This window comes from Solanum stenotomum, chromosome 5, assembly GCF_019186545.1.
Source record: "Solanum stenotomum isolate F172 chromosome 5, ASM1918654v1, whole genome shotgun sequence".
Classification (NCBI taxonomy): domain Eukaryota; kingdom Viridiplantae; phylum Streptophyta; class Magnoliopsida; order Solanales; family Solanaceae; genus Solanum; species Solanum stenotomum.
The window spans coordinates 19,253,080-19,278,163 of NC_064286.1; the positions used below are offsets into that span (position 1 = coordinate 19,253,080).

General features: G+C 35.2%; 2 protein-coding genes and 1 long non-coding RNA gene across 11 annotated transcripts; 1 reads left to right on the forward strand and 2 right to left on the reverse strand.

The window, feature by feature from the left end:
• The first annotated feature begins 2,572 nt into the window (after positions 1–2,572).
• LOC125864915 (uncharacterized) lies at positions 2,573–9,305 on the forward strand. Its single transcript, XR_007446298.1, has 4 exons — positions 2,573–2,695; positions 2,765–2,833; positions 2,915–3,016; positions 8,835–9,305. It is a non-coding gene; the product is annotated as an uncharacterized LOC125864915 (long non-coding RNA).
• A 451-nt stretch (positions 9,306–9,756) lies between these two features.
• Positions 9,757–13,868, reverse strand: LOC125864906 (uncharacterized). Of its 9 annotated transcripts, none has more exons than XM_049545014.1 (7): positions 13,654–13,868; positions 13,240–13,302; positions 13,068–13,156; positions 12,400–12,990; positions 12,157–12,216; positions 11,609–12,040; positions 9,757–9,999 (listed from the first exon to the last, which is right to left on the reverse strand). In XM_049545014.1, the coding sequence occupies exons 4-6, from the start codon at positions 12,970–12,972 to the stop codon at positions 11,657–11,659; spliced, it is 1,017 nt and encodes a 338-aa protein (XP_049400971.1). In that variant the 5' UTR covers positions 12,973–12,990; positions 13,068–13,156; positions 13,240–13,302; positions 13,654–13,868; the 3' UTR covers positions 9,757–9,999; positions 11,609–11,656. The 9 variants fall into 9 exon arrangements, with proteins under 9 accessions (XP_049400971.1, XP_049400973.1, XP_049400974.1 ...); XM_049545016.1 differs by having other exon boundaries at positions 13,118–13,156; positions 13,240–13,383; XM_049545017.1 differs by having other exon boundaries at positions 13,118–13,156; positions 13,598–13,868.
• Positions 13,869–15,084: 1,216 nt separating this feature from the next.
• LOC125864896 (beta-xylosidase/alpha-L-arabinofuranosidase 2-like) lies at positions 15,085–19,106 on the reverse strand. The gene is made up of 7 exons (XM_049544998.1): positions 18,644–19,106; positions 17,163–17,450; positions 16,885–17,054; positions 16,711–16,808; positions 16,285–16,635; positions 15,793–16,203; positions 15,085–15,711 (listed from the first exon to the last, which is right to left on the reverse strand). The coding sequence occupies exons 1-7, from the start codon at positions 19,061–19,063 to the stop codon at positions 15,140–15,142; spliced, it is 2,310 nt and encodes a 769-aa protein (XP_049400955.1). The 5' UTR covers positions 19,064–19,106; the 3' UTR covers positions 15,085–15,139.
• Between the last annotated feature and the right edge of the window lie 5,978 nt (positions 19,107–25,084).

The following is a 25,084-nucleotide window of genomic DNA, read 5'->3' on the forward strand; positions in this document are numbered from 1 at the left end:
AAGCACTACGCCTGATGAAATTTTTTCACCTGAGAATATTATTAAGTGTGTCGGTTAATATTCATCTATAATTTGTGGGATCTCGTACAAATATATCTGGCATACCTAGCCTTTTTCCTTTTATTTTATCTCCGAAACACGAGTCTTTCATTGATTTCGGCTACAAATTCTCACCTTATTTCATGATAATGACCATATAGTAAACTCAGTAATGAGACAAAAATCAAGTTAAATGGCTAATCTCGAGTCGAACACTCAGTCAATGAAACATTTATGGATACTTCTTCTTTGATCCTTTAGATCATGTCAGCTCTAGGCATAATCACAATGCCATGTGTCCACCCACATGTATCCTTGTGTAGAAGTCATTTTTCCCTAATATATATAGCCCCCCTTCCCCCCTCCCTTCCAAATTTTTTGAACATGATGCTAGTTATGACAGAGAAGATGAATATTTTCAAAACTTAAGCAAGAAAGCAATTGAAATGTATTCTATCACTTGAAAGGACCTTGAGCCCACTCACTTAAATGTACTTTTCATGTGTAACTTAGATATTGAACTAAGAACGGCAAATCGATCGAGGTAGTTAAGATTTTTTTTTCTTGCCTTAACAAAGGCCTTCACATTATATTCTAATTTTCATGATCTCTAACTTTCTTTATTTCTCTGAATCTTTAAAGTTTTTCTTTTTCAAATCTTGATATTTCCTCGTCTTCAAACTTTGTTATCTTATTTTTTTCACAAATTTTATCAATTATGTCTTCTTGTTCTTCAAGTTTTAACAAATCTTTTTTTCTCGACATGGACATAAAAAAAAATATAAAAAAGGTGACGCCTAGGTATTTAAGCCTTTAGTCAGTACAATAGTCCCCAAAAAAATTAATTTTGATGATGACTTTAAAGTCCAGTAATCTCTTGATCATATATATATATATATATATATATATATAAGCTTATTACTCTCGATATTGTGTTATAGTTTTATATAGAAGTTTATTACTCAATGTCATTTGATGGTAGCTTTACAAGATTTTGGATATACGGTGTCCAAAGATCGATCATGTAAAAAGAATTCTCAAGAGCAAGGCTGAAAAGTAAAGAATCATGGTACTTTTTCTAACTTTTCTTCGAAGTTTATTATCAAGACCATTGGATTATTATAATACCTTTTTGTGTAGGTATGTGAAAAAGTTTATATGTATTGCGAACAATAGAAACTTTTATTTCTTATGGTGATTGATGAGGTACAACAACACGTGGTGATCCTGTTCTCGAGGTTGGCGTTATTGCTAATGAGGGAACTATTTCGACCCCTAACTCTACTCCATGAAAAAGGAGAAAATCAATTATGCCTCTTTCTTTTTTGTTAATAGTGGAAGATAAGTTTTTTTACTCACAAGACTATTACTTTTTTCAAATGAAATGAATGTCCAAACACAACGTTAACTTTCAAATACCATTTTTCAATATCAACTAAACAAACTCTTTTTTTTTTTAAGTTTTAACCAAATTTATGTCCAAACGTCTACTAAAATTTGATCTATATATAGTAAATTGCAAGGTATCCTCAACAAAATATTTATTGAACACTAACCGGTGCAAATTTACACCATCCAGCACAAACCACAAGGAAATTACTGAGGACCCGCTAGGTCATATGTATTTTTAAAAATATTTGTGAAAAAACTTGGCAAATTTTGTTTGGCCATAAAATTTGTTATTATTTGATAAATATTTTTGGCAAACAATTCAAATTTTGTAATACTAGAAAAAAAAAATGTATTTGGGCCAACTTTTTCTTATTTTTTTGGGAATTTTAAAAATTATTCCAAACTTTTGTATTTTATAAAAACACCCATAATTTATAGTGTTGGACTGAATTTCGTCGTACAAAAATCATATAGTTATATATATATTTTATACGATTTTTATCCTAGCCTTTTCTTCGAAGCCACTTCCAATTACAAGTAATAGTAGTTTTTTGTATACAAATCAATGTTATTTTTCTTTTATTTTCTTCCCCTTTTTTTCAGATTTATATCAATTGTGTTCATTATCATGACTTTTTACGAAACATATTCATTATAAAATGATAATACAAATTTACGAGTATTTTTAATAGTTTTTAGAATTAATAAATATAATCATATTTCTTTAAAAAATCAAATATTCGTCCCAAAATGTATAGCCAAACACATGGTAAAATTTTATCCAAAAATGACTTACCAAGAACATTTGAAAAACTATTGTCAAACGTTAGCTAAAACTTGGACATAAACACACTGCAATGAAATTGGACCTCAGAGTGTCAGACCTCTTGATCAAAGCGGCCTTCACTTCATTTGTGGTAGATTTTGATGAGTAGTAAATCTGTTACAACTTGATATGGTTGAATTTTACATATTAGGAATTTTTTTAACTGATTTGGACTCGAGATCCTTTATTAATTCAAGCCATTGGGCTCAAAATGTTCAAAATAAAACAACACACCTGGTCAGCCCAAAAGTGACCAACCGTGATAAAAACAAAAACAACAAAGACCCTAAGAAATAAGAGTTTCCAAATTGAATCTTCAACTCCTTCTTCACTTAAAAATGTTTTGCCTTGTGCCCACTAACATTGACCTTCTCTTCCTTCTCCTATGGCCGATTAACACTTTTCATTGAAGGTTGTTGTCAATATCAGCCGACAAAGGTGTTTGTCCTTTACCATTTTTGCTTACTACCTCTTTTCATTTCTCTGTTGATTCGTCTCATTCTGCAGGTGTAATACCCAATTTGGATGCTTGGGCTTATGATGAGCTTGATCAAAATTATGAACCTTGTATTCCAGGTTTGTCGATCTTATGAAAGTTGTACTATCTTGCCTACCATTTTTGTCTACTGAAGTTCTCATTTCCCCACCATTCTGTAGTTGAAGCAGCAGAAGAATCGCTCATGTACTTCTTTTTCATCTCCTAGCTGGATGCATGCTAAAAACGCAGATCTGGTTCACTCTCCTGTTTTGCTAGTGCAGGTATTGCTTTTTTATTATTGTCATAGCTTAGGGTGTATAGTTCCTTGACTACTCTTTTACTCCTGATAAAGAAATCATCAAATGTGTAAATATAGTTGTGGAACTCTGTTGCTTCTGTTCTGCATCTAAGCATGGTAATCATTGTTTTTGTTGTTAATTTTCCTTGTCCTGATTCTTATCGAAGGAATCTGTTGTTTGTCTATATTCACCATTCTCCTTTCCCAACTTGGCAACTGAGTAAATTCTTGAAATTGTTGTTTTTCTGCTGTTCCAATAGCTATGTTAGCAATGTAGTCTGCTAGTTGATTTTCTTCTCTGAATTTATGCCTGATTTGAACATTAATATGCTTCATTATCTCCTAACTATCTTCCATTCTCTCAGCTATTTCCAAGATATTCTCCAATTTTTGATTAGCATGTTCTTTACACTAAGTGAGTCTGTTTCAAGGATGACTTGCTGAAATCCATTCCCTAGAAAAAATTGCAAGGCCTTCCATATAGTCATTGATTCTGCCTCCATATTGGTAGCCACCCCTATCTTCTCCCTCAGCATACACTAGATATCCATTGTTGTTTATCATACAAAATCCATATGCACTTTGTCCTGGGTTACCTTTAGTAGCACCATATGTGTTGCATTTAATCGATCCTTCCTTCGGTAGTTTCCAGTTCACTATATGATAGTGAAGAGTAGGTTTGTATCTCTGCAGCATGTCCACAATTTCCGTCCATTTATATGGAACCTTTTTTAGACAAGGGAGCTTCACTCTAATCAATTGATGTATTGTCACCTGACAGTAATGATTCATCTAGTTAAAAGAGTGATTTTTTCCATGTCTTCTAGCATTCCTCCTTTTCCAAAGTACCCACATTATGATAGCTGGAATTGCCTTTAATATTTGTGTTAACTTGTGTGAGGCCTTGTGTTCCCACCATGCAGTAATGATTTGTTATAAATGCATACCTTCAATGTTTAAACCTGCACATGAAGCAAATTGCTTCCATAGTCTTTGAGCTATGGGAGCTGTTAGTAAAACATGTGTCATTGTTTCCATTTCTCCATGTTCGAAACCACCTGCAACCTCATTCTTTTAAGATTATCATCAGTAGCACTTCTCCTCTTCCACACTCTCCAATGAAAGAAAGCAATTTTGAAAGGCAGACCCTTAATCCAGATCTCTTGTACCCATTCTTGTTCCATTCTTCTCCGCCTCAAATTATTAAAGGCTGACTTCATGGTAAATCTCTCTGTGTTGTCTCCTGTCCACCAGGCCTTATCTGTATTGTCTTCATTGATTTGAGGCTTTATGTTTTCAATGATGTGATTTTTCATTTCCTCCAATATATGCTTTTTCAGTTTGCTGATATCCCATACTCCATTCATAATGAAGTCCTTGACCTCCAATTCCTCCCCATTCAGCAACTTCTCTTCAGTAAAGTATAGTGCCCCTTGTCTAGTCCAATTATCAAACCAAAAACTAGGTTACCTGCCTTAAGTTGCCACCAAATATCATGCTCCACTTCCTCCCTCACATTGAACAACTTTCTCCATACATGAGAAGCTCCTGCATTTCTTGTAATTATCGAGTGCAATTTTTTGCAATACTTGTTCCACATGAATCTGCCCCATAATGAAGTTGTGGAGACTCTAAAATTCCACCATAATTTTGCAAATAACGCCTTATATATGTCTTTGATAGATCTGAAACCAAGACCTCCCTCTTCTTTAGGCAAACACATCTCATCCCAAGCTATCCAATGTTTCCCTATAATTCCACCCAAATTTCCCCAAAAGAATTTCGCAAATATTTGATGTATTTGCTCCATTACTTTTTGTGGTGGATTCATAGCTGACAGTAAGAAAACTGGCATAGATTGAAGTATATCATTGATAAGTACAAACTTTCCCCCAAAAGAGAGAAATTTGTTATACCATGTCAAGATTCTCCTTGCAATTTTCCTAACCAGGTCTTCAAAATAACTAGCAACCTTTCTCCCATAAAATACTGGGCATCCAAGATAAACAAAAGGAAAATTCCCGTGTCTTATACCTATTAGTCGTCTCATTCTAATTGCCACAATCAACAGTCTTATCATATAGATAGAAAAAACTTTTTGATTTGTTGATCATCTGTCCAGAGGTCCTTTCATAATCCCTTAATACCTTCATCATTTTAATCACTGATGTTCTATCTCCAAAGCAGAAAAGAATAGTATCATCAGCATACCAGAGATGATTAATCTCAGGGCTCCACTTAGGTAGTCCAAAACCTTTGAAATCCGCAACCCTATGTAAATTGTTCAGTCCTCTAGCAAGAACCTCTGCAACAATAATAAATAAGGTAGGCGAAAGTGGATCTCCTTGCTTTAATCCCCTTGTAGACTGGAAAAATCCATGTGATCTGCCATTAATGAGTATTGAATACCAGTTGTTTGACATCAGTCGCCAAATCATATCAATGATAACCTTAGAGAAACCAAATTTTCGAAACACCTTAGTTAGAAAAATCCACGATACTTTATCATATGCCTTGTCCATATCCAGCTTGACTACCACATTGACATTTTTACCCCTCAAGTGAATGTCTCTAATTATTTCTTGTGCCAACAAAATATTTTCTGTAATGCTTCTACCTCTCTCAAAACCCCGATTGAGTAGGTGATATGATTTTGGGTAAAACTACTACCGGCCTTTCATGTACCACCCTGGAAATAATCTTGTTTGTAAAGGAACTTAAGCTTATCGGTCTTAAGTCTGGAAAACTCTTCACCACTTCTTTCTTGGGCAACAACTCCAAATTTGTGTGAGTAATATACTTTGGCAACTCATGTCCACAAAAGAATGCCCTCACCAGCTTAGTAATGTCCTCCCCGACTATCTCCCAGCAACATTGGAAGAATAGTCCTGAGAAACCATCAGGTCCACATGCACTACCCCCATTTAAGTCAAACACCACTTTCTTCACTTGATCTGAGTCAGGGTGCCTCACCATCTTCTCATTTTCAGCTTCTGATATGCTCCTAGTAATATGCTCAAGCATTTCAAAATTCCTATCATTATGTTTTTCACGAAATTGCTCTGCATAGAACTTTACTGCCGCATCCCCAATTTGTTCATTAGTATTCACAATATCACCCTGATCAGTTTCAATCGTTGATAGGTGTAATTTTTTCCTTCTCCCTTTCACGTATGAATGGAAGAATTTAGTATTCTTATCTCCTTCTGAGAACCATTTCATCCCCGCCTTTTGCCTCCAAAAATCTTCCTCTATTCAGAGATATTTTTTCAATTCCACCTCCATTCTGTTTAATTCCGCTCTATTCGTAGTTGAAGGTTGCAACTCCAATTGCGTCTCTTTTACCGTTATAACATCTTCAATGGTGGCAATCTGGTGGAATACATTACCAAACACTTCTTTACTCCAACTTGCTAGGGCTTTCTTCATTTTAACTTGAAATTCCACAAAAGGGCTTCCAACAAAATCCACCATCCAGTTCTGTTTAATTACTTCCTTGAGCTGATGATGTTTAGTCCAGAAATTCAAAAATCTAAACGGCTTCACAATAGGTTCTTCTTCTGAATTACATATTAAGTGCAGAGGAGCATGATCAGAACCCTGTCGTATAAGATGATGAACCTCCGATGATGGGAAAAGCTCCAGAAAGACTTGATTCACCAGTATTCGATCGAGTCTTTTAAAAATACACTTTTCTTCAATTCTACCGTTCCACCACGTATACTTACTTCCCACAAATCTAACTTTTGATAATGCACAATTACTGATAAAGAAGGAGAAGTCCATAGCTTCCTGTTGTGTGAAATTTAGCCCTCCCAACTTTTCCTCTTCACTAACAATTACATTAAAATCTCCCCCAATAATCCAAGGAATCTGATTATCTTCAACAATACTCTCCAGTTCATCCCATAGTTCCAGCCTATCTAGTGCATTGCATCTTGCATACACTGCTGAAATAAGGAAAAATTTATTGTTTTTGCTGAATTTCAATGTAACTTGTTGGATTGAATCCAACACAATAATACCATCACACTCTTCTTTTCAAAAGAACCAGATTTTCCAGAACTATTTACACCCACATGATTAAAACCCAGCTTTCTTATGTAATGATCTAACTCATCTGGAGCTTAGAAAGGTTCCATAAGAGCTATGAATGAATAATGGTGTCTTCTATTTAGATCCATCAATCTCTCAAAAGATTTTTGAGTATTAGCTGATCTAATATTCCAGAAAAGTATTTTCTCAATCATTGATCACTAACACACACCTTATCTCTCCTACTCCTTGTTTTCACCTGTAAAGGGATTGTTGTTTTTCCTTTATTTGCCCTTATCTTTAGACTATTAGTGTGCCTAGGAGATAAATCTCCCGCTTTACTAATATGTTGTATGTTGTACTCCATATCCTCACCTTCTTCTGTATCTTTTCTATGCTGAATTTCCTCCTCTGTTTCTTCAATTAAATCCGGCCCACTTTTGATCACATTGTTATCAACATATGTGTATGTCCCTTCCTCCATGACCTGCTTTGCCACCAGTACCTCAGAGTTATTTATTACCTCAATCAAACTTCTTGATGTCCCCTTTGGTGTTGTGATTTCCTTCTCCTTTCTCATACCTTATTCATTATCTATTGATAACCACCCTACACCCTCATTACTACTTTCCTGCACCGCCCCTTTATTGCTTCCTCCATTCTCACCACTTTTAGTGTCATCAGATATTGTCAAGGCCCTTTCCCTCAGTTTGTCACAAGAAGTAGTGTGACTTATCACGCGTATGTTGCTCCTCATGTCCTTGATGTTACTGCTCTATAACCCTGGTGTTGTGTTTAATACCTCTTTGTCATCTTCTTTGATCTTTAATTTATTGTTTGTTTGCCCTTCAACCATCTCATGAGTTTCCATTTCCAATGCGTTGAACTGATTTCCTGTAGTAATTCCCGCCTTGTTCCAAACACGTTCTGGATGTCTCTTTCTTCCTCCACCTCCTTTTTTATTTTTTTGTTCCATGAATTCCTCTGCCTTCTTCTCATTTGTTTGTGCACCTCTATCCACCAGTGAGGCCTTTCCTGGCTCCTGGCTATGTTCTGCCTCTTTTGTTTTGGTTTCTTGATCATACTTTTGTTTGGTAGGATATAATTCAGGATGCTCTATATAACATACCTGCTCATTGTGTCCCTGGATCATACACGTCTTCTAATACTTTGGGACATAGTCATATTTTATTCTAATCCACTTTTCTACAACTTCTTCATTCTTTCTCCTCATTCCAATTTTAATGCGTTTTGGAAATTCTTTTAACAAATCCACCTCTACCTTAACCCTCGCACAACTTGGCCTCGTTTGATTTTTAGTGGCCATATCGACCTGTAGAGGTTTTTCCACTGCGGCTGCAAGAGAGAAGACAACTTCCTTTCCAAAAATTTTTTGGAGGCAATGCTGGGAACGAAATCCATGCAATCGCTATGGATGTTTCTTCTTCAGGATTGAACATTGGATCTCACTTCAATGTTCTCATTGGGAATGACCAATTCTTCTGAGTAATATAGAAAGCAGGTTTAGATAAAAGATGAACATAGTCTTCCAACAAAGTAGCTCTGATTAGAATGTGTCTATTACTCAACAACCCAATATTACATTCTCCTTTTAGTTCACACTGTTTAGGAATAAGTTTCCTCAAAACCTGAATCTCCAGCCATCCATATGAGAATTTTTCAATTACTACATACTCCAAATTTTCATTAATAATCATCTGGTTCACTTCTTCCTGCTCCCATATAACTTGTGGTTCTCCATGCAGGTATGATATAGGTTTCAATGGTAACAGTTTGTGCTGAGCTTTTGGTCGACATAAAGACACGGCGTAAGTTGGACTTGGTTGTGCTACTGGTATACCTCTCTCCGGCGGAGGCTAACCAGTGGCCGTGGCGGCCATATTTACCGATCAGTAGGCAAGATTAGGCTTTGGCGGTGGCTACTTATACACAAGAAGATGATTAGGCAATAGTTTACGTAGTAGGTATTTCATTGGAATGTTGTAGCATAATTTTTGCATCAATGGTATTATACCTAAGTTTGTATAATTGATAATGCTAGTAGTCTAGTACTAGGTCGTTTGGCCATGTGAGAGATTAAAAATAATAGTGATGGGATAAAAAAAAGTTATCTTGTTTGGTTGCCATGTTTGGGATAACTTATCTCATCATTTATATCATAGTGATGGGGTAAGTTATCCCGTATACATGGTGGGATAAGTTATCTCAGGATAGCTAACCCCAGGATAAGTAGCTAACCCCAGGATAAGTAGCTAACCCCAGAATAACTTATCCTGGGATAACTTGTTCCTAACCAAACGACCCTAATACTCGGTAGGAGTGTTGGCCCTGAACTTTTTTTTTTAATTGCGTAGGCATGTACAAAAGGAAAATTGGTCACTTTTTTGGTACATTCCCCCTTTTGTGGGGTTCTTATGAGTAAATGAAACTTTATCATCTTCCATTGTTATGTCGTCTTTATGAATAGTCTAGATATGATTGGCTAGGTAAATTGTGAAATTTGAAAAAGTATATATTTTGTTTTCAGGCTGAAAAATGACATTTGAAAATAGAGTTAGTGTTTGGCCATTAGCCCATTAATAGTGTTTGGCCATTAGCTCACATATCTATTTATGTGGTTGTTTTCACATTGAAATTGTTTTTGAATTTCGGTGTGATTTGAAATGAAAAAGTGAAAAGCTCTTTTGATATTTTTTAAATCCCAAAATTCAAATTGAAGTTTTATTTCAGAATTCTATGGCCAAACATGATTGACATCTTATATATTGATGGTGGATAATGCCAAATATCCTTTATCCAATGAAAGTTTTGTAACCAATGAGACTTTGCTTGCTTCCATAAAAATGGTCATCCTTCCCCTCTTCTTCCATCTACTCTTCCCTATTCATGAGCCCACTCCTTCTATGAAAACTGAAAAAAGAACAAATAGGCATTTCAGCTCAAACCAGAGCAATGACTCCTTAATCTTAGACTAAAAAGTAAGTTATGGTATGCATCTGCTGAATCATCTAAATTTGAGGTAGTTATCTTGAACATAGAAAAATCTTTTCAGCCAATTTGGTGACGAAGAGCGCAGATTCAGGTTTATCGAGGAGCTATTTAAACAGATGACTATGGATATTCCTTAAAAGGATACGTGAACTTGCTACACAACAACATAACCAGTGAAATTCCACAAGTGAAGGCTGCGGAGAGTAGAGTGTACGTATATTTTACCACTACCTCATGGAGGTAGGATGCTTTTTCTAAAAGACTCTCAACTCAAGAGCAGCAAATCCAAATACAGAGAAGAAGAAAATAGTGTAGAAAACATAGTAACTAACAAAGAAAATAGTGCAAAGCCTACATGAAAGGAACATCGATACACATTAAACAACAAATGATGATAGATAATATAAGCAAGAATAATACGGCTAGTACAATGATAAACACCAACACGCCTACCCCCTCAAATAGTAATGGCAAACTTGCTACCCACAAGAGGCGAGATTCAAATGGATGACTGAAACCAAGGCTAACATGGAAAAGAAATTGGGAAACATCACACTAACAATAATAATTACTGCTAATAAACTACTACATTACAGTAATAACGCACGCAGGCAAATGTGTGTGTTTAGTTTTGGATATTTTGTCCAATAAAAGAGGGATCTTAAGTCTGAACCTCTTTTCCCATAAACGCCAACCTTCAGGACTGTTTCATAGCTAAAAACACTGCAAGGACGACCAGCAATTCTATATAAACCTACACACTTGAGCTTCTAAACCTATAGAAATTGATTTTATTATCAACAGAGTTTACTAATTTAAAGCTACATGTTGTGAACCTTATACCGGCTTCAAATACTAGCACAAAGTCAATACAATAGTCAAGATATCACAATTTGAATATGACTTTAAATCCTAGTACTTCCTTAATGGTCAAGATGCCACAATTTGAATTCCATATTACCAATTGGAGCCTAAAGTTTTCCAGGAAGTTTCTCTCTCTCACTTGTTTTACAATGTTAAATGAAATATATTAGCACAACAAAAGGAACTGTACAATTGCAGAGGACTGCCTAAATACAATCTTGACAAGGCAAGGATCAAAGCAAATCTAGTACCTCTCTCTCAGTAGATGGATATTTAGAAAGAAAATAAAACCCAACCTCATTTGTTTTTCTAAATCAAAACATCCCACTTAATTGGTTTGTAAATCTTGAACTTAATCGCCTTAATTAAGCTGTCTCAGAGTATTCAGGGATTATCTGTGAATTATGCAGGTGATGTTAATTAACCCGATTTTTGATACAAAAGCTCAACATTCAGGAAAGCAATTCAAAAACAAGATCTCTGCACTCTATTAGTGATTCTATGTTGTATTAATATATGCCCAGTTGTCCATTCATATACTAGATATTATTTGAGAGTATTGTCTTGGTTATGATAGTACTTTTAGGACGTCCAATCTGTAACACAACAAAAGCACCTACAACCCTTTTTGAACACAACGTAGTAACTAACAGCTCTTGATTACCTTTATTGAGAATTGATGGCTTGAACTGAGACTTGTTAATATGGCTATCTACTCCTCAACTAAGTCAATGCATGCCGGCAATCTCTTCCTTCCAGAAGTGCCATAGAGAACAGTCTGTATATGAGCATTAACATCTTCCCTGGAAACACAATTTTCACCAGTAGAAGGCAAGGTAACCTCGATATTGTCATCCAGGGGACACCAGTCAGTGGAAGAGATAGTACTGGTGGGGGTGGAAGTGGTGCTACTGTCGCTGCTTGAGGGCTCTTTGTCTTTAGTAAACACTTTAAGAGTAGTAGTAGTAGTAGTGGTTGGGGTGGACATTGGTGCTGCTTTTGCCGGAGACGCGGCTGAGTGGACCTGCTGATGAACAGATCGGCCCCTTGGTCCATAAGAAGATGGTCCTGAACTGTATGATCTGCAGAGCAGTGCCTACAAACATAAACATGTGAAGGTGATCCCCATGAATTTTAATGGATGCATTATCATCATAAAAAAAAATAAAAAAAATCAGCGGTAAATACAATTGGATCAATTGTTAATAATACCTCAGATTGATTTCTGTTGGCAAAAGCAGTTGGGCGTAAATCTTCTTTCCCGTGTACAAACTGTTTAATTAAAGCAATAATAAATGTTTAAGAGTTGTGGATTTTAGTGAAGTTTGACTAATGAGAAAATTTGTGGTTGAGATCACTGTCAAAATTAGAAAGTTGATCTCAACCGTACATGACTGCACGAATATTCCAAAAGCATTTGGATCATATTTCTTTGAAAGGAGAGAAGAAAGAGACCCGGCATTTGGAACCAAAGCGGCAAGTGCCGGAATCCTCCCACCACCGACAAGTTTCCGATTTGTGAAAGCTATTGTCATTTGCCGGTGTCGATGAAGACAACCGTCCACCTGAATCTGATGTCGACGGTGACAATTTAGCTCTCGGACCATGTTTCCGCTCAACCAGAATACCGTCCATGACTACCACATCCTCTCCGACCTTCACTGGAGTTCTGAACATAAGCGGAATCTCAATGTTCTCTAGTGAAGCTAGAGGCGAACGGGAAACTCCGCCGCCGGAACCGCTTCTGCTTCCGCTGCTAGTACTGACCAGAGAACGGTGCTTTGGAGAATCGCTAATAAACGGCACCGGCGAGTTTGGACAAAGGTATCGGACTAGCGGAGAGACTTTATTGGAAGAACTACCAGTACTTTCTGAAGAAGAGTAAGGATCGAGGATCGGAGTTTTTGATCCAGGATAGAAACGGCCTCGTCCTATGAAGTTCTGAGCGTTGATCGGCGAAACATTGCCGTCGAAGGAATGAACATTGGAAGCTTGCATATCATTACTACTACCGTAAAAAAACTCCATGAAGTTCTTCAAATTCTTCTGCAATCACAAATTCATAAGCGCATAAAAACAAAAATCTCTCTAATTTTAATCGAATATTAATTAATCATCTTTACACTAAAGTTCGATCCTCTGACTTCCGATTTCGATTTTGAGTTTCAGCTACCTTCAAATTTTCGAACTTTCCTGTTGGACAGATGAAGTACTTGCAAAATAAAATTAAAAAAATTACATGAGAATGACAAATTCATCGGAAATTTACGATATACAATCAATTAAAAAGAGAACCTCGGGAAGATCTGGATGATTGTGCTCTGGACTCTGTATGCAAACACCGTATGCGCGTGATTTCTGAGGAGATTGAAATTCAGAAAATGTATGCGATGAGCAGTTTCAGATTTTAAGGCTTTCTAATGATTATTCCTTGAATTTCTGCTGCGATTGTAAGCACATTAAATTCAAAAAATTGACTAATAATCAACGAGATAGAAATCAAATGAACATGTTCAAAACCACAAATCAGTTCTCTTTTGACCTCCCGCTAAAAAGCTTTACTGTTGTGAGGAACAATCGGATAATAGTATATTAAGAAAATGAGAAATGCATGCGGAAATTTACAATAAATTCGATCAATTGAGAAGAAAACCTCAAAGGAGATGCGAATTCATTCATCCAAATCTGTAAATGTGCTTGGAGAAATACCTAATGCGCGTGATTTGTGCGGATTTTGAAATTGAGAGAATGTTTGAGATAGAGTAGTTTTCAGAATCCGTCTAGGTTTAGAAGAAAAAGAGATCTACTGGTATCGACATTATGAACCCTAATTCTTAGCTGTGAAGAAGACGTGATATTTATAGTTTTCGTCAACAATTTCTCTTTGGAGAGACACTGCCAAAACAGAGCCTTCATTTTCCGGTTCAGGCTTTACAAGAATGCAATAGAAATATCTCAAAACGTGACTCGATTATTATTGCATATACGTAATTTTTAAAATGTTTAATTAATATGAACTATAACAGGTACTTTTTAAAATAATAGTATAAAGTATTTAAGTAACAATATTATACAACTATAAATTCCATTTTTCTTTTGATCCATTTTATTTAATACCAAGTTAGCGTACCATTATATCAAGTAATAAATAAATAAAAGTTGTAAAAACATACTCCTTATAAAATTTGTTTACATGATGAATAAATGTTACTCCCTGTTCAAGTTTATACGACTGATTATTTTTTTTGGTCCATCTAAATAAATGACACATTTTTATAGTAAGCAACAATTTAACTTTTAAATGTCTATTTTATGCTAATGAAATAATTTATAATAACACAAGCATTGATCATTTATTTTAGATCACAGTTTAAAAAATCTTTCTTTCTTTCTTTCTTAATTTCATTATCAAGTCAAATTAACTCATATAAGATGAGACGGAAGGAGTATCATATAACTTTTGAAGATGCAAAAATGATGAATTTCGTTGGTATTTTTTAATTTTTTTTCAAAAATTGTGGGTGCGAAAGGGAAAATGGGGGAGGGAATTACAATATGGGAAATTGAACCTCACCAACAAGGTGGGAGTTTAGATATCCAACCAAATAAGCTACTAAGATTCCTCATGAATTTCATTAATATTTGTATCTCACTTGACAATTTTTTACAAATCATGTTATTGATTTATGTTCTCTTCATTAATAACAAACCATCTAGTTCTTGTGTATGTACTTTGTTTTGCCATTTTCCAGTGACAAGATCACTACAATGTTCTTGTGTATGTACTTTGGTTGCCATTTTCTAGTTTGTTTAAATTTGTAAACTCATCAGAATATTTGAGTACTAGTTTCCTGTAGCAAGAGGTAACCATAATGTAGATGACATCTCAAATATATATAATATGTGAGAAAAAAACTTTGTTTCACTTCAAGAGTTTGATTCTTCTACTTAAGATGGACAACAACAACATATCCAGCGTAATCCCACAAGTGCAGACGGGAGAGGATAGTGTGTACATAGAACTTACCCTTACCTTGGACGGTAGATAGGCTATTTCCCTACTTAAGATGAACAATTAAGTGAAAACTAAGAAACTTGTTACATTTATGTAAACATATTCCGAATTTGGAATTTTTTTGCATCTACTTGTGATATTTTCCCTTCTCTTTTGAGAAGAAATATGTTGAGGAGTTGCTCAAATCCTCACAGTCAAGGAATGCTTCAAATCTCCTATATGAAGAACATGTGGTCCTAATGCAACTTTCCTGTTTCCAAGCTCATCATGTACACTCAAATGCTTGCAAACATCGACTTTGAACTTAACAACCCCTTCTCCTTGGGGTGTCAAATGAACTTTCTCGAACCCCAACAAATGTTTCTTAGGTGCATTATGGACTGAGGGTGGTGAAGTGAACAAGAAAATTGTATGGCTTCCACTTATCTTCCCAACATTTTTAACTCTTAGATGAATGTCAAATCCCATATTGCTGCAGCTTTGCCCAACCGCATCAACAGTCTTGCACTTACTCAAACGACAAGTATGTTTTTCTCCGAGAGGGAGGGAGACAAATTGTGGCGCTTTATCTACATGGTGTTTGAACTGAGAGTAGCTTAATCCATGACCAAATGTGAAAACAGTTGGACCGGTATAGAACCTATAAGTCCTGCCAGGGTAGTTTGTGGCAGGGTTTGGCCTCATGTTCATATTAGTCATTGGAACAACGTCTGCATATGATTGTGGATACCATGTCATTGGGAGCCTTCCACCTGCAAGATAACACGAAAACATTTAAGGCACTTTTGCATGGAAAGATAAACACATCTTAAAAGTTGAAATAAGAGACAGACTTGGGTTATAATATCCAAAGATGACATCTGCTAAGGCAGCACCACCGGCTTCACCGGGGAAACCAACCCAAAGAATGCTTGTTATCTTAGGATTGTCGACAGCAAATTGTACGTCCATTCCACCTCCAGACATGATAACAAGGATTACAGGTCCCTTGGCAACTTTAGCAACCTCAGCTACTAGAACTGATTGCTGTCCTGGAAGAGTTATATTAGTTCTGTCCAGGCTTTCTTTCTCAATAGATTGATCAGATCCCATTACTAAAACTACAGCATCAGCCGTGGATGCTATTTGCTTAGCATCATCGATTTGGGCAGTGTTGCAAGACACATCAGCACATCCTGGCATGTAAATTGTGGCAACTGAGGCTGTTAGACCTTGCAACGGAGTTGTGTACTTGCATGGAATACCTGCAAAATCCAGATATAATTGACAAAACGCTTTGTAAATAAAGCTTTAACAACGGTTCTAAATGATGATACAAAATGTACCTTCATAATTGCCGATCATGGTTTTTGTCACATTAGCATTAGGACCAATGACTGCTAATGATTTGATGACAGTGGGAGTTAAAGGTAGCGATCCTGCAGTATTTTTCAGCAAGACAATCCCTTGTCTCGCAGCTTCACGAGCAAGCTCTTGGTTTTCTGGGGTGCAAACATCTTTAGGGCCAAGGTTTCCATAAATACGGTTTTTTGGATTACCATCAAAGAATCCAAGTCTCATTAGTGTTGCAAAATTATTTGAGATAGCTCTATCAATAACTGATTGATTCACAAGTTTTTGGTTAACAGCACCTTGAGTATATGTACTCAACCAAGATCCACAATTCAGGTCCACCCCTGTTACATACAAAAAATGTTCGGATTATAAGATTTGAAATAGCTAAACATAAAGAGTTGAAAATGACTGATCACCTGAATTCAGACCCAAAGCAGCAGCCTCCTCTGGTGTTTTGGTGTAGTTTTGGGATTTAAAAATCACTTGTAATGAATCGCAATCCGTGACTATGTATCTGTTTTAAGCATACTTTATGTAAGTGCATTTATTCATCTTTGAAAAGCAAAAATCAAGAAAGCTTCAAATTATACCCATTTAATTTCCATTCTCCCCTTATAATCCCAGCTAGAAGATTCGAATCACCACAGGTAGGCTTGCCATTCACTTGGTTATACGAACACATCACACTGGCTACATCTCCTTCAAGTACACAACTCTTGAATGGAGGTTGAAATGTATCATCTAAATCTTGTTGTGTTACCTATTAGTCACAAAAAGCGCAACCATCTTATAATCTTATTAATTATACGCGATCACTGTAATTTAACATGTCATATGTTAGTGTAAACAAGTAAAAATTGACACTAACCACAGCATTGAAACTGTATCTTTCGATTCCTTTCCAATTATCAACATCATAAGCAGTATAATGCTTACAACAAGCAGCAACCTTGAGCTTATTTGTGCTGCCATCATCTGTTTGTTGTAACCCTTTGACATAGGCTACACCATACTTGCTGGTCAGTGTTGGATCTTCTCCTGGTGTTTCTTGGCCTCTTCCCCATCTCGGGTCACGAAAGATATTGACATTCGGAGACCAATATGTCAAACCTGCTAAACCAACGTTGTACATTGCCCTAGCCTCGGTGGACACCACCTGTAACCAGAGACGGATTCAATATTTAAAATTAATAATGCAACTTAACGTTTAGAAGACGACATCTAAGTATATATAATCCATAAAACTGGACAAACGGCTGTGTCATTTTCTAAAAATACAACCAATGCTTTTTAAATAGAAAAGCTGGAATTAAAGGATGGTATTGAAATAATGGTACAGAGACGGCAACGTACGTCAAGAATTGGTTGGACTTCACTTTCAATCAGCAATTTATAAAAGAAATTCCATCGAATTTTAAAAAAATATGCAAATAGAAATTTCATCATATAGGTGCTTTTGTTGTGTTGCACATAAAAAGTAATGTCTTTGGAAAACATTACTCCCTCTAATTTCATATTAAGAAAAAACATCAGATTCACTATTTCCTTTGTGAAATCATAAATATTCCCTTCGTTTCTTTTTATATGTCATCTTACTATAAATAGTTGATCCATAATACTGGTCATTTCATAAAATCAATGCATAAATTACAATATTCTTCATATTTTACCATTGTGAGTTATAGCCTTGAAAATATACATTTGACCAATATAGAAAAACTAAGTGAATAATTTATGTTCATTGGTCAAATTAATTAATCAAAATATATTACTCCTCATTCATTGATTGAAAAGTTAACTTAAAAAAAAAATTAAATAAGGATAAAATAGTAAACTTACTTAATTTGTTAATGTACCTGAAATAAAAAATGGTGACAAATAAATAGGAACGGAGGGAGTATAACTTTGTAAGTAGTGTAATTTATCTCCTAGAAAATATAAAACTTCAATAAATAAAGGGTAAATATGGAAAAAAAATTCCAACATCCATATTGAACTTTGAACAATAGACCTCAAAAATTTAGTTAATATGAAATAGATTGAGTACTAACCAAAGAAACATACTCTCTTTATTTTTATGAAATGTGTCTCTTTTCTTTTTTTTGACAACTTTTTAATTCTAACATTGCACATGACATATTTAAGAAAACAAATTTAAAGTGCATTTTAACTACACAACTTTCTTAAACTCCGCATCACGTCAAAATCAAACAAACAAATTGAAGAGGAGGGCTAGGGAGTACAAATATTGCTCTTGTTTTGAGGTAACTAATACTATAGACAGTTCTCCTATATATACATATATATGACATGATTATGCAAGAATGGAATGAATTGTTGAAAAATGACCTTTCCAATGGTTTGAAACAATGAGACATTGAAAGAAGCAGCAGTGAGAATGACTTGAGGGAAGCTAGTTGCACCGGGAACAAGACTAGAGAAATGTACTCCTGGACCAGTATATGCAACACCATGTAAAGCCTCAGACCACCATTCATACTTTGGTATCCCAAGTCTACTCACACCACTTGCACCACTTACCAAAAATCCAATCTTTTCTCCCAATGTCAATCTCTTCACTAAATCATTCACTCTGTTTTCCACCGTCAAAGATGCATCACAGAATGTTAAATTCCCTAACGCAGGATTACTCGTGATATCACAAGCGAAAACAGGAGAATTTTGTGCTAAAACTGGTTTCAATTCTGAACTTAATATGAAACCAATAATGAGAATAATAGAGAAATGATTATTACACGAAAACGCCATTCCTATGTCATATATTGAAATGGAGAGACAGGCAAATTTATAGAGGGAAACAAGTGGAAAAGTTATATAAAAATAATTTGTTATGTAGTAACCCGTGATTTTTCTATTACAAGAATCTGCCAACTTTAACACTATTTCATCTCCAATTACTATTTTCTTAAATATGAAGAAAAGGGTAAAAATAGGGTCCGTGAAAGATTTCTACTTTGACTGGCCTGCTTTTTTTTTTTTTTTTTTTTTGAATTTTTATAACAATTTTTTTTTTAATTTGGAAGTTCCTTGCAGAGTCTGTAGATAGTGATAGATTTGGATTTCCAAGTTTTTTTAATGTGTAAAACTATAAAACAATAAGGAATTGGATAAAAAAATTGTTGCAAGAAAAAGGTGATTGACGTTTAGTATTTATTTGATATGTAAGTGTGATGAAAGATAGGAGAAGCTGTTTTATCGGTTTTGTAGTGGATAGTGGAGAAAATGGTTGTTTTACACAGAGTGAGTTGCGTAAATGTAGACACTAAACTCTAAACAAACACTTAACCTCAAATGCATTTGTCATCATCAATGTCCTCCATCTATATATATTTCTTTAAAATGTAACTTATATGTTGCCAATACCCAAAAACAATTACTCACCTGTCTTAATTCGTGTGATACATTTCGTTTTTTGAGTTTCAAACAATTTAAGTTTGATCGAGAATTTGCATATATACTCTTCAAATTTTTTAAAATGAAATTTATATATTTGTAAACTACGTAAAAAAATATTATCTGTCACAATAGTTGATAATTCAAAATATTTAAAAGATATCTGAAAAATTTATGCTAAAAACTAAACTTGTTTAAATCTCGTAATCCGAAATGTATCAGCACTTCTATGACTATGACGTAATTATAGATAACTAATATATATTCTTAATTTATTAAATTACTTAAATCATTGTAAATTAATGTTAATATATTATGCTAGTTAGTTTTAATAACCAATTTATCATTTAGCAACTTGTCTAGAAGAAAAACAAATTTAGTTGAGTCCAAGTGCAACAACCCGCATGATTAGTTTGCGTTTTTGAAACCCATTTCCACCGTTTGATCCTTTTAGTAGCTTCATTATGCTATTTATGATTTGCAGTGGCGGATCTAAGGTTCGGAGGTTGTGAGTATCACGTGTTTAAATAGATCAGTTTCTTCTATTTATCGATATTTATAAATAACTTGATCAAATATGCATATTTAGTATATATATATATATATATATTCTAATATTAAAGATACCTAAGTAGTTCAATTTTTTTATTCTCTAAAACCTTGAGAAAATTAGAGATTTTGCACCTTAAAAATTCAAACTTGTATAAATCATCTAATACCATTATTTTATTTTATTCATATTTCAATGCCTCAATGAGTTATTACAAATATTTAATTGAGAGAAAATACAAAAAAAATTATAGCTTCAACCCAGTCGTCTTCGCTTAAGATATATAGTTGAGAGAAAATAAAAAAATCAAGAGAACCTTTAATTCAAAAAAACTCTAACAATAATTAATAATATCCATCATTTTTAAATTTTATTTATTTATTTTAATTAAAATAGTATTAAAATATATTTTTATTAATATTTATATTATATTCAAAATTTGGTACTCATTAATATTAATAAAGAATACACAAGCAATACTAAAATTAAGAGATAAATACTTAGTGAAAGACAAAATTTTCTTTAAAAAATAGGAATTAACTAAAGCAAAAAATAGTCGTTTGCATTAATAAATAATAATAGCAAATAAGGAAGAACTAAAGAGGGGGGGAGGGGGGATTGAAGCCTTATGCACACTAATGGGGAAAAAAAGAAGAAGCCAAAAACACAGAGCCGACAAGGGGTTTCAAACCCTCGACACCAGTGTGGTGGACTCTGCCTTTTACCAGTCGCACCATTAAGGATTTTGGTTCATGGCTGACAGGTTTCATATATGATCAATTTGTTATACATACATATATATGTATGTATATATATGCATACATAGTTTTAATCGAGGTTATTGAGTGTCATGGCACCCCAGCCATACATATAGATCTACCTCTATTTGCAGGGATGGATGTCATGATTCCCAAGACGATCCAATGTATTATCAAAGAATAAATTTTATGTTTGAAGATTTGATCCAAGTCAAGATTTTGAGTTTACGAAATTGATTTTGATAGCTTCGTTAGGTATGAAAAGTGAGTAATGACTTAGTAGTTAGGTTGTTCAAATTGATTTTGAAGCATTTGGAAGTGATTTGTACTCTTGGTTGAGTTTCTAGTATTTTGAAAAGTTTTAGATTGATCATGGTCAACATTTGATCAAGTTGACCTTGAAATGCTGATTTGATGATTCCAACAACTCCAGAATATATTTTATGATTGACTTGCATATTAGATTTTTATTTGGAGAGTATCATATTAGTTTCGGGTACTTGCTCGAAGATTGGTGTTTTGACGTTTTAAGTGTGAAATAGATCTGTCTCAAAATAGACATACATTGATAGGGCTATTTTTATATAAAGATTTGTTCTAAGATATTACATCAACTCAAAGGATATAATCATACCAAATTAGACCTCTAAGATGTGAATTATGATTCAAACTTAGGAGCAAACCATAAAAGTCATGGCTTGCTCTCCTTCCCAAATCTCTTAGTCATATACTACATGAATGAGTGTTTGTTTTCTTTGGCATCAGTAGTAGGAATACCTTGTCACAACCCGAGCCTACACCCTGGACGTGGCTGGCACTCGAGAACCATTGCTGGTTCTCAAGCGAACTCTCATCTTGGCTAACTACAAGCAGAAGACTAACTTGGGCATAGATAAGTATCAAATTGAAAAAAAACGTTTAAAAACAGTTTACTGAATCTCAAAACTTTGTTGAATATACTGAGTATGAAACATAAGTTTTAAAGAAAACCTCTGAAACTGAAAGACTCTCCAAAACTGTCTATCTATGAAGCCTCTACCGTATAAAAATGAGTGTCGGGACAAGATCTATGTCACGACCCAGGGGTACACCGTAGATGTAACATGGCATACAAGACCCCGAGAGGCCTCATATAAGCCACTTAGCTTTCATAGTCAAAATAATAGAAAATGACAAGATTTAAAACATTTTTCAACAATATCAAAGTCTTTATAAAACGAAGCGGAAGTCTCATGCAACTGTCTCAAAACCATCTAATACAAAAGATTCATTGGGACACAGCCCATACAACAATGTTCAAAACATAAAATTAAAGAACATAAGGAAATGGTGGTCAAATCCTCGAATGTTATGAGGACTCACCAGTCTTGAAGTCTTGCCTCTACTAAGATCCTAGCCACGGGAATGAGAGTCGAGATCGTCGAACCCTACATTTAGATAAGAAATGTAGGCAAGAGTATGCGTTAGTACAAGAATATACTAAATATGATAGCTTGCATAAACATCAACATAAACATAAGAGTTAGACAACATAAGTCATAAGCATAATCAATGCATAAAATAGATCATCATAACATAAAAGGAATGCTTCTCAAGTAACCTCAAAGCATACTTAGCCAAGACATGAGTAATCCTTCACTAGTCTTACTCATCATAGTAGGCAACCTTAGGCCATCGTCCAAGTTCATCACCTATCATTCTCATCTTTAGCTTATCTTTTATAGACACGGGGAATCACCTCTTTGCCTTCCTATAAAGGCTAATGGGTAGTCGCCTCTTTCCTTACATATATGGTCATGGGTACTCCCCACCATGTCCATCTTATGGGTCCATGGGTACTCGCCTCCATGCCTAACATCATATGACATGGGTAGTTGCCTCCATATCATTCTATAAGGAATCATGGGTACTCGCCTCCATGTCCTTTCATTATAAGATATGGGTACTCGCCTCCACATCTTTCACTAATGGGTCATGGGTACTCACCTCCATGCCCAACATCATAATAGGAACGTGGGGAGTCGCCTCTTGTTCAATTATAAGGAATATGGGAAATCGCCTCATATCTTTCTCATTTAGAGGTCAAGGGTAATCGCCTATACCTCATTCATAGTCTTTTAGTCTAGATTCATTTTAGGTGAGCGATCCTTTTAAACCTAGAATCATTCAATGCCTTTCACATTCATACATAAGCAATTCATGTGGGAACTATCCCTTCCACAACAATCACATCTATAATCAACAATTTATAACATAAGCTTTACTCTCAAAGAACTACATCTCATAATCAGCATATATGCTTCACTCTCAAAGCAATTCTAATCATAACTCATCAATCCTATAAGGATACATCCAAGCCCACAAATTCTCCTTGTTGGCATAAAACTCATTTACATCAATTTCATCTTTCTAGACATGGGTTAAGCATGGGTACATGTAAATTCATCCTAAAAATATGTATTCCTATCAATTCAAGCATAAGCAATTATAACCTAATCATTTGGATCAACATTCATCAAGACCCACAACATTAGAAGAAAACCCTAACACAAATTAGGGAATTTCTACTTTTTAATTGGGGAATCTTGGGGACTCCGTGGAAGGAAGGATTCCATGGATGAAAAGTCATCATACCTTGATATCAAAGCCCAAAAATGCTTGAGGAATGGAGACTTGACCTTGATCCTAGCTTGAACTTTTTCTTCTTCTTCTTCAAGTTTTAGAGAGAGAAATATTTGAGAGAACAAATTGGGATTTCTTTTGGGTTTTGGAAATAATGATTTGAATGGGTGAGTTTTGGGGTTAAAATAACTTATATAGGAGTCCTAGACTTGGGTAAAACGACATAGATTTGATTCAATTAAAATCGGAAAAGACCCAAAAACCCTTGAACTAAAGTCTGTCAAACCACCTTCACGAGTGGCACCACGACTCGTCAAGGGTCACACGGCCCGTAGTGGTGCCCGTGGTCCCTTGACCAGTGGCTTGGCTTGCCACTACTTACCCTCCAAAAACTAACTCTTGACCACGACCTCTCCCACGGCCCGTGGTGCCCTTCACGAGTCGTCAAATGGCTCGTGGGAGGGTCCCTTTTTTGGGAAGCTTTGGCTAGCTACTATCTAGCTCACCACGCCTCTCACCACGACCCGTGGTCCCCACCACGAGATGTCATAGTGGTCGTGAGAGGTTGGCACAACTTGGTGAATGTTGCCCAAGCTCACTTCCTTGGTTCTTGCCATCTCACTTAGCCCTAGCTTAGCCTACTATATTATGAGGTTACAACCTATGACTCCTCAAAAGCTATTACTAATAACTCACAAAACTGGAGTGCTCCGGAAGCAAAGAGGTCTTACTCAAAAGCTGACGAGCGGAGGAAGGGATCTCAACATCCTTTTGTTGAGGATCCTAAGAACTTGTATCTGCATCATTAAAAGATGCAGGTCAAATAACATCAATACATTGAATGTACGAGTATGTGATATAGTTGAATAATAAATAACTGAAAGAAAGGACTACAATAGATAACAATGTACTCAAGCTGAATGTAAAGAAATAAATGAGTTAAATCATTTAAAGTTTTACAAAATACTTTCTCATCTCTTAACTCAACATAATAAGTGATATATAAAAATACACTTTAACTCTATTGGGAGATTTTCTAACCGACAACCGTCACTATGAGCTACATGATGATACAATGTCTCGCTCACGCTGTCAGAACTGTCCTATACCTTGTCGGAATATATGACACCTTAACTAAGTGGATCTACTAAGATCTGCCCGAAAGCACTTAGAATTCATCTAAAAAGTATGATCTTGTACCCATGTTGGCATACATGATTTATGAGGAATGTGAGTTGTCTGAACTCATCCCCATATCACTGCTCAATACTACTCCCAATATTATACACTTCATGCTCATATGTTTAAAAACATAACTCTTCCTTTGGTTTGAGATAATTGCTCAAGCTACCGTCTTAAAAGATGGGTAGATGCTCTTGAAATATCTTTTGAACTCATAACTCATTTAAAAATCAAAGTTTCTCTTTTATCAATATAAAAACTGAT